At 42.2% G+C, this 10,659-nt stretch overlaps 1 protein-coding gene across 1 annotated transcript in view; it reads left to right on the plus strand.

The window, feature by feature from the left end:
* SLC16A9 (solute carrier family 16 member 9) overlaps positions 1-9,468 on the plus strand; it is a 56,748-nt gene extending 47,280 nt beyond the window's left edge. The window contains exons 3-5 of the mRNA XM_055000963.1: positions 87-182; positions 4,181-5,098; positions 6,162-9,468. Of these exons, the coding sequence (XP_054856938.1) occupies positions 87-182; positions 4,181-5,098; positions 6,162-6,346 (1,199 nt within the window). The 3' untranslated portion in view covers positions 6,347-9,468. The remainder of the gene's footprint in view (positions 1-86; positions 183-4,180; positions 5,099-6,161) is intronic.
* The last annotated feature ends 1,191 nt before the right edge of the window (positions 9,469-10,659 follow it).

Here is a 10,659-nt window from a genome sequence, read left to right on the forward strand (position 1 = left end):
ATAAGGGCGAACAACAAAGCTTTCGTACGTTAATTGTCCTGAAGTACAAAGGATCTTCATTTGTGATAAATTTCTTCTCTTTCCAGGACTTGGGTGTGGCTTACTGTATACCGCAACAGTAGCTATTACATGCCAGTATTTTGACAGACGCAGAGGCCTCGCACTTGGCCTCATTTCAACAGGTACGGTTATTGGCACAGATTCAGCTCTGTTCTAAATGGTCCTACACAGGTGCAGCTCGTGTTGCCAGCTCCGGGTTGGAAAATTCCTGGAAATTTTTGGGGTGGAACTTGAAGAGGACAAGGTTTGGGGAAGGGAGAAAACTCAGCAGGGTATAATTGAAGTCCACCTTCCAGAGCAGCTATTTTCTCCAGGGAATTGATTTTTATGTGATTTCTGGATAACAACAACAACAACAACAATATTCTATTTATATACCGCCTTTCAGGACAACTCAAAGTGGTTTACAAAGCAGGTTGTTATTATTATCCCCACAATAATCACCCTGTGAGGTGGGTGGGGCTGAGAGAGCTGGGTATGACCCAAGGTCACCCAGCTGGCTTCAGGTGGAGGAGCGGGGAATCAAACTCAGCTCTCCAGATTAGAGTCCTGCTGCTCTTAACTACTACACCAAACTGGCTCAGTTGTAATTCTGAGAGATCTCAAGCCATCACCTGGAGGTTAAAAACTAATAGCAAACCATGACCTACTAACTAAAGCAATTAAAGAAACATACATCCGCTTTATACAAAATAGATTTTTTGTGTCAAATTAATAGCAAGTTCCACATCAACTCTAAGCGGTTATAAAGCTGGCTACAAACAATTCATAGGAAGTGCAGTACGGTCGCAAGTAGGAGCATATACAAAGTTTACAAACTGCAAAAATGCTATACAATATAAATAGAAAGTGCAGAAGAGTAGTAACCGCAATGGGTTTGCATGCGAGGATTGCCGTTTCAGATATCCCCTTCTTCCTGGCAGTTACAACTGTGGAAAATAATATTTGTTTTATTAACAATATTGTCAAAAAAATTAATCGAATCCTAAACATACAAAATATACTCACAATCACCGATCAAGGTAAGTCACACGAAGTTTCTAAGCACAATGGCCGCTCGCTCAGTGGCGTGTGCACGCCGTAACTCAGGGCGTTTCTTAAGTCCTCACACACCTGAAGAGTGTTAAAGGGCCAGACTTTATAACCGCTTAGAGTTGATGTGGAATTTGCTATTAATTTGACACAAAAAATCTATTTTGTATAAAGCGGATGTATGTTTCTTTAATGGCTTTAGTAGTAGGTCACGGTTTGCTATTAGTTTTTGACGTTATTCTGTGACTCTCTCTAATTTGGGATCACCTGGAGGTTGGCAGCCTTAGATATATCTCTTCCATTCAGTTCAGATATAATGCAAAACCATAACTTATTTTAACTATGGTTAGTTTGCTGCACTAAGATTCTACTTCCAGATTTGTCAGTTGATCTGCTAAGGACACCTCAGTTTTGTAAGCTGATACCTCAGTTGCATCAGTTGATCTGCTGAGAAAACTTACAAGGCTTTGTTTTGTTGTTATAAGGTTGCTGTTTATTTTTTTTAATGCAAAAACAGAATGGATTAAAAAGGTACAGAAAGTGCAGAAGGAAACTTAAAATATCAAGTGGGATTCTGGGCATTCTGCAGAGTTTTTTTTGCCGTAGTGCAGCTTTTTCCCCCATCAGTTGTAAGTTTTTTTTAAAAAAGGCACCAATGTTGCAACATTTTAAAAAAAAAATTAAAAATTAGAAAAAAACCTGGGTTGGTTGCTGTTTAACCAAACAGGATGCAGAGGGATAAAGGGGAGGGTGAAAAGCAGGGCCAGAGTCAGGCCTCACCCCCAAAATGAATTTTGCACTTCAAAAACTAGCTTGACTTTGCTGGAAAAGAAACATCAGGGTGTTTGTGCAGAGAGGAAAGCTGGGGAAGGGTCAGTTCTGTGGCAAATGTAGCCTTTTCTGGTGCAGAACACAAAAATGTCTGAGAAACAGTTTGGAGACGATATCGGGATATTTTGACTGTGCCTACAGAACTCTGGAAAGAAATCGATGCCGTGTGGTGCCAGAACCCATGAAAATGCCCTGTGCAGAAAAAAACCCTTTTTGGCCTTGTAAAATGTTGGTTTTATTGCCTTAACTCTGTAATTAGTGAGGGAGGTGTTGGGTAAACAACCTATGTGTTCGCACATCACGTGAAACCACAGTTAAGGCTCCTCCTCGTATTTGATGAGGCTCTGACTCTCGAAAGCTCACACCCTGGAAATCTAGTTGGTCTTTCAGTTGCTACTGGACCCAAATCTTGTGGTTAATAAATTAACTTCAAACCAGGGTTTTAGACCTCGGTTTGATATACTCAGCCACCCATAGTTAGTGGCCTGTGTCAGAAAATTGTACTAGCCGTCGTTTACAGTGCAATCCTCTGCAGTTGGACTCCATTGAAATCACTGTATTTGGACTGGAGTAACTCTGTAGGATTGCGCCATTAATTAAACGATGATGTTGTAATATCTCTGAACTGAACCTTAATGATGGATTAAATGGATTAAAATTCTCAGGAACCCAAAGGGCCTCCTTCCTCTCGCAATGCAAGACTCCTACCAGCCGAGATGGCTGCATATCGTTGAGGGAAGTCTGGAAAGAGTGGGCCTCTCTATCGGTACCCTTCTAATACAAACTATTGACCAGGCAAAGCTCACAATTAAACAAAGAATTTGTGATATAGAATGCCAACAAGACCTAATGAGATCTCCTGGATTTAGGGCTCCTGAGGCGACCAAATTTAGTGTGAATATGGCCCAATATCTCAAGCTCCTAGATTTTCCCTCCCATAGGAGGGCTTTTACATTGGCCAGATGTGGTGTCATGCCTTCAATGATCTTGGAGGGGAGATATAAAAAGATTCCATACTCTGAGAGGATCTGTCCCTGCCCCCTGGCTGAGGTAGAAACCATGGGACATGTTTTTTTGCACTGTCCCCTCTATAAAGAAATTCGAGTTCAGACGATTTTTTCAATTATAAATAGAGCTGACACAGTGACGGACAGAGCATGTTTAGATAATCTATTAAAAGATTAATCTTTAGCCACTACTAAGGCAACAGCTAAATTTTGTGCGATGGTGATCAAATTACGCAACAAACACCAACTAGGCGTATCTGGGCTTTAATTCAGACCACTTTAGGAGGTTACCATATGGTGGCTGTTTTAAGATCTCTGCTTTCTAATTTTTAAGTGTTTATGCGGGGCTATATTTATATTTATGATCATTGTTGTAAGATATGTGATATATGCTAATTAGATTTTATAATATTTATATTTGTACTATTTTAACTGAAGTTTTAACTTGTATAATTCTTAACAAATAAGGGAATGTCTCATTTTACTAGTTTAAAGCTGGTCGTGAACCGAAATAAATAAATAAAAAATAACCTTAATGATGCTTCCTTTACCTGTGATTAGGTTTTGTCTGAACAGCTAAAGGCGTACCAAGTATCTTTGTTCTATGCCTGCAGAATTGGGGGAACCCCTACCTTAGGAACTTTTAGTTCACATGCCTAATTTGTCACGTATTCTCTTCCGAAATCCTGCATTTCTGTCAGTGTTAGGGTTTTCACATAATACAAAAATAGCTTGAAAGAAGTACACGATTTCAAAAACAGCTGGGTATGTGCACGTTTGTTTATTTAGATGTTTATCATTTGCCCTTCCAAAGAAAACCTCTAACCAGAGCAAAGTATTATCAAATGACCGATAATTCAACTATAGAACTACCCACGGGCTGTGTAATTGGAAACTGCCAAGCCGCATGTAGCCCACTAGGCATGGTAAAGCAACTCATCAGGAACTTAGAAAATTTCATGGTTTTCTACAAAACTAGATGTGTGTGAGTGTGTGTGTGAAATACATGTCATGGCTGTTACTCCACATGGATCCTGAGACCCCATGAGTAAACCTCTGTGGTCAGAAATGGCTGCTGTGGGGAGGGGAACGCCAGGAAGATTAATAACCATTGTAAGGTCCTTGCACTGGATCCAAGCCGATACGTTCAGTCGTTGGACTGGGAGCAGCATTGTAGCACTATAGGTCATTAAATGAAATGGTTTAAATGTGTCTTTTAAAAGTCTCTCTCTTCTCCCCCTTCCTTTCAGGATCAAGTGTTGGACTTTTTATATATGCAGCTTTACAGAAAGAATTAATTAAACTTTATGGATTGGAAGGATGTCTTCTCGTTGTTGGTGCATTGTCTCTAAATATACTAGTGTGTGGGAGTCTAATGAGACCTTTGCACTCGCGCAGTTCCTCCTTACCAGCAAAATCATACCTTGAAAAGATCCCAGACCAATACCTAATTTATAATGAAAAAGAAAAGAATGTTGATGAAGAAAATGTAAATATACTTGAAAAGGCCAGTACTGAAGGAAAAGGTGTGAATAAACCATGCAGCAGTGATTGTAAACAGGACTCTCTTATGAACAAGAACAGGCTGTCATCAATAACATCAAAAGAGACAGATGTTTACAAAATGAAAGTTGCAGAACAGACATATTTCTATAAACAGCTTGCAAAAAACAAATGGTACTTGTATTTGGACTACAGGGAAGAAACATTAGGTCTTTTTAAAAACAGAGTATTTTCATCACTTTTTGTAGCCATCTTCTTCTTTGACATTGGTGGATTTCCTCCTTCTTTGCTCATGGAAGATATAGCCAGGAGTTCGAATATTAGCGAAGAAAACCACATCATTCCTCTCGTTTCTATCATAGGCATTATGACTGCCATTGGTAAACTTGCTTTAGGAATATTAGCAGATTTTGAATGGATTAATACTTTATATTTATATGCCTTGACCTTAATAATGACTTCAGTGGCACTGTTTTTGATTCCATTTGCCCAGAGTTACATTATACTGGCAATACTTTCAGGGGTTTTAGGTTTTCTGTCAGGCAATTGGTCCATTTTCCCATATGTTACAACGAAGACTGTGGGGATAGAGAAATTAGCACATGCATGTGGTATACTGATGTTTTCTGCTGGACTTGGAAATAGTCTTGGACCACCAATTGTAGGTAAGATTGCAGTCAAACACATACATACATATATATAAGTATGTTTTCCTTATTTTTAAAAAATTACATCTCTTTACAGTGGAGTTAATTCTAGTAATTTATGGCAAGTGCAGAGTTTATTTAAATTCTAGAAGGAAGTGAATGAGATCTCTGCTGCTATTCAGACCATGAGAGGATAATCTAGAAGCGAAAAGCTATAAAATACATTTGATTAGTGGGTTTTTTTCCCCTATTTTCTGATTGTGCTTGTTAGGTAAAATGTCTTAAACCAGTAATTTTAAAAACAATGGGTTGTAACCCTTTTGAGTTGCAAGCGGAGTGCTACTTGTGGATGAAAAACTTTTCAGCCTGTTCCTTGATCTCCCCACCCACCCACCCTTCATCAGCTAGGAAGCAGAGGAAGGGTACAGTACTGGGTGGGGTGCATGGAGTGGCAGCTGGAGAGGGAATTGGTGGAGGGGGGCGTGAGAAGAAAGGCCTTCTTTAGAACCAGCCCCGTGTTTCTTTCTCTGTGCCCCACTGGGGGACATGATGGGTTATTCGCCACAATCCAAGTGGGAGCACCTTTCAGAACCAGAGCGGGACTTTGGAGCAGCCTCGTTAACTCAGCAGAGGGGCAGGAAATGTTCACCAGGCGGAGTTTTCTTTTTTCTTGCTGGGGTTCTTGAGCTTTTGTTACTAGTCCCAGCCAGGAAGCCACAACTTGTTAACTTCATATTCACTAATACGAGAATATCTGTTTTATAGTTGTTGCATCTAATGGAGAGAACTGTGGCGCTCGAAAGCTTATGCTACAATATAGTTGGTTAGTCTTAAAGGTGCTGCAGGACTCTTTACTATTTTACTACTACAGACTAACACGGCTAACTCCTCTGGATCTGTTTTATAGTTATAATTTTATAAATATGTTACTTGTTTTGATGGAAAAACACAAAGCAGTCGCTTCATTTATTCGAGTTATCTAGCTGAAATATATAAAGGCTAATAGAATGTATTTAGAAACTGTTAATCTTTTAAGTCAAAGTTTGTGTGCCTCACTCTTGTTTGTTTCTTTATTTTACAGGTTGGTTTTATGACTGGACAAAGTCCTACAACGCGGCGTTTTATTTTGGTGGGCTTTGTGTCTTGTGTGGAGGGGTACTTTTGTTGGTCACTGCGCTGCCATGTTGGGACAGGTTGAATGGTAGCGACCGGCACGAAAAGCCACTTCCACATATTGGCTCCTACAAAGTTTCATTCACTGCTTAGGTGACAATGAAGAGCAAGATATTTTAGTAATTTTTTCCACTTTTATGAAGCACAAATCCGTTTTTTTTTTTTTTTGTATTCCCTTGACACGCTTATAGGTTTCATCCAGGGCCTCTTCCATGTATGGGAGGAAAACTCAGTGCTAGCCGTGGTAGACAAACTCCTTTGGCACAAGCTGCTCTTGCCCTTGCCCTTTCCAGCTTGTGCCTACATAGCTGGACTTCAGCCAGTTTACCCAGTCTGGAACTCTTAATGGGCCCACTTAAACTCAGGTGTATATGGAGCGCCTGCATGAAGTCTTTCCCATTGGTTTCAATATTGGAGGAGTACACGTAGACAAAAATTAAACAATCGTGCAAGGCCTTGCTTGCTCAGAGCTTCCTTAGGTATGTAGAAGTATGCTGCTCCCTGGGTCAGAGCCAGTGTGGTCTTTGTCTTGACATTCGTTTCCCCCCCCTCCTTCTTCTTCTTACAGCACATTTTACTGCATTTACTCCTGCTCTTTTTGTAATGGAACAAAATGTATTTTGTGCAAACTTCATGTAAACATTTTGATTATTTTTGATAATTATGGCACTTGTTTCAGAAATCTCAATTATTCTGTAAGGGAGAGACTTCCTTTAAAGAGAAAGCGTCCTCACATCCACCTGAATGTCCACATGAATTGGGGACGCTCGGCTGCTGGATCAGTGCAACGCCTCCGACTGTAAGGTCTCCCTCGTTGATGCAAAGAGGAGTTGGGCTGCAGTGCCCGTGAAGGAGTCAGTGTAGATTTGAAGATGCTGCACGTCACGTATTTTACTCCTCTCTTTTCCTTCATAAAACTCTTTCACCCTGTATCAGCATTCCAGTCTGGGGAACCCTCAAGACAGGAGGCCCTTCAGTACATTGCATGAAAACATACCCTGTAGGCTCTTCTTCGTTTAAGAGGGATTTTACTTCGCTTTCAGATATTTTAATGCTGCCATCAACCAAGAACTTTTCTCATAGAAATGAAAGGGACAAGCACATTCAGTTTACACTTTTCCCCATAGTTTTTGAGGTTGTGGAAACTTATAGTCTTACCAGCTGCGATTTTTCATAAGTGTGTGTTATATGTGTTTATGTGCTATCAAGTCATTTCTGACGTACGGTGATCCTATGAATTAACAACCCCCAATTTTCCTATTATTAATGGCCCTGCTCAAATCTTGCAAACTAAAGGATGTCGCCTCAGTAGCCATCTCATTGTGAGTCTTCCTCTTTTCCTGAAGTTTTTCAGTACAGCATACATAAACCCTGCAGGCACTTCTTCGTTTAAGAGGTTTCATTAGACTATTTTGCAAATCAATGAATAGGCCAACACGGAGAGAAGAATCCCAAGTATTTCTGGTTATAACTGCCATTTTAAGGTCAAAGATGAAACTCTTGTCTTCCTTCAAAGATACCACCTTTTAAACTACCTTTTAACACGTCTGTCTTTAGATTTCACTGCAAAAGTTTTCTTCTGCAAGGCACATCAAATAATCTCTCTCTCTCTGTTGGGCTGGCTTTTCTGCCATGTTCAAAGTTACATTTTTCCTCCTGGTTTCACTGGCCACAACTTTCTTGTACTTCATGATAGTAAACTTGTGCTGCCTTCTGGCACATCTCAGACACAACATTTTTCACACTCCTGTCTTTACAAGGATCTTTCTTGCTACTCAGCAGTTGCATTAATGCAACAGCTGCCTCGCTCCTGAGGTCGCCACATGGCCTTGAACCTCACCCTTGTTGTCAACAAATGCTTGTGCAGCAGTTCACTGGAGGACTTACCAGCTTCCCCACTGAATGGGGAGAAGGAACTGGTGCCATTCCCAGCAGCATCAAGAAGTGGCAAATGGACTGCTTCCTCAGCACTGTGGAGGTACAGGGCTACTGGGTGGAAAGCAGTGTCCATTGCAGGGCCAGGTAACGAATGGTATCATTGGCCCACTCTTAATAGGCACAGCAACTCGGTAATGCTGCAGTGACATCCCAGTACCTCTAACAATGCCTCCTGATGGATAAGGTGCAAGGGGTCTTCCCATTCAGCAGTGCTCAGCAGTGGAAGCTGGAAATCAGCTGCTGCTTTGTTCTCTTTTGTTAAAAGAACATTTCACTTATTTTTCTGTTTCATCTTCCTGAAACATGCCTGTGCTCTGCTGTTACCTTGGGCTTTTAGGAGAGCTGTGGCCCCTCTGGCTGCTGTGGACTATTGTGTTGTCAGGCTCCTCCTGGTTGGGGTCTGAGCCTGGGGCATCTGCCCGCTCCAGCCTTGCCCCTTTTAAAAGGTCCATGGAGGAACGGGCACCAGAATTAAGTGCAGGTTGAGTCACCCCTGGGTCCCTCTCTCCCTTGCCAGTTGGTGCTCCACCCTTGCACTCCTGCAAGGTCTGGCACTTCCTCTCTGGTCACCCACCCAGCCTCCTTTGAAAGGTCCTCACCCCGGATTTAACTGGCTCCCTCTATTCAGTGTGAGGGAATTGTCTTCCCCCAATGGGATGTTTGGCTCTCTCTGCTTCCCCACCCCTTTACAGGCCTCCCTGATGGGACTGCCCCCTGACATGGGCTCCCATGTGTCTCTGCTGAATGCTCCCAGCTGGGAAGCCATGTGGCTGGGAAGGGAGGAGCCACCCCTCTGCTCAGTATCCTCGCTGTTGAGCCCAGCTCTTGGGAGCCACCTCCTGAAAAAAAATTCCTTGTTATGGCGTATAGGAACGTGCACTGAAAAAAATTCCATTCCAGTTTCAGATCCAGGGGTTCCCAAAGTATGCACCTTTTACTGGGTTTTTTTTCCGGCTATGACATTGCTAGCTCTTATCTACTCTGGCTTTTTTCATTATCATGAGTTTCAGCCCCAATCTTTGCAGTGTAGGCTTCCAGGCTCTTTGGGGGTAACCGTTGTTTGTACTGAATGGCAGCAATGTCACACAGAACACAATCCTCCATCTAAACCATCAACATGCCAAGATTTCCCTCAGTTGCATTACATACACATGCACAAAATGGGAGAGTCAGCATGTGCACATGGTAAGAAACTGGCAGAGGTGGCCACATTAAAACCTATTGTGTTTTCTGTTCACTTTTTCTTTGTCTTTAGTGCCAATAAATTATTACCTTTAGTGCATGTTTCCTTTTGCTCACTTGCAGGGATGTGTCTTTAGAACTGCAACACATGATTGAAGTCTACTAGGGCTTTTATAAAGTTTAGCTGATTGAACAGACCATCCCCACCTCACCCCAGGAAACAAGTTTCCTCACAGTGATCATCCAACTTCCCCGATGTGTGCTGAGAGACGAGCTCAGAAAAGCGACAAGAATCACGTAACTTCCTGACCTGCCTGGCTGATAACTTCCTTTTTCAAATGGTGGAGGAAGCTACAAGGGGCTCAGCCACATAAGACTTAATATTAACCAACAGGGAAGAATTGGTAGATGGGGTGAAGGTGGTGGGGACCTTAGGGGGAAGAGACCATGTCCTCCTTGAATTCCAGTTGCTGTGGGGGGCCAAAGAAGTTCATAGCCAGACTCGAAGGTTAGATTTCCATAGGGACGACTTCAATGAACTCAGAAGCTTGGTGAGAGCCATTCCATGGGGGAGTGTGCTGGAAGGGAAAGGAGCAAGTGAAGGGTGGGCTCTTCTCAAACATGAGCTTTCGCAAGCTCAAACCCTCACTATTCCAGCAAGACAGAAACATGGTAAGCCAATGTGGATGAACAGAGAGCTCCAGAATAAGCTAAGGGAGAAAAAGGAAATATTCAGGAAATGAAGAGAAGGACAGACGTCTAAAGAGGAATATATGAGGGTGACTAGGTCCTGCAGATCAGCCATCAGAGAAGCCAAAGCTCAGTATGAGCTGGGTCTGGCCAGGGGGGCTCACTATAATAAGAAACACTTCTACAGATATATATGATATGTGAGAAGCAAACACAAGGTAAAAGGCAACTGGACTGCTTTTGAGAGTGGAAGGAGAAACTGATAGAGGATGGAGAAAAAGCAGACAGGCTTAATGACTTTTTTTGCCTCTGTTTTCTCCCTGAAGAACTCAATCCCATCTAGAGAGGGTAGTAGACATGACAGGACACCTGGGTGACCAGTTGACATTGACAGAGAGGTTGTGGAGAGGCATCTGGCTGCACTGGACGAATACACATCCCCTGGGCCAGATGGTGTGCACCCAAGAGTGCTCAATGAACTTTCTAGAGAACTTGCAGAGCCTCTGTCCATCATTTCAAAGCCTCCTGGTGGACTGGGGATGTGCCACAAGATTGGAGAAGAGCAAATATCCCAATCTTTAAGAAAGGGAAGAAAG

Source organism: Eublepharis macularius, chromosome 17 (genome assembly GCF_028583425.1).
Source record: "Eublepharis macularius isolate TG4126 chromosome 17, MPM_Emac_v1.0, whole genome shotgun sequence".
In the NCBI taxonomy this organism is placed as follows: Eukaryota; Metazoa; Chordata; class Lepidosauria; order Squamata; family Eublepharidae; genus Eublepharis; species Eublepharis macularius.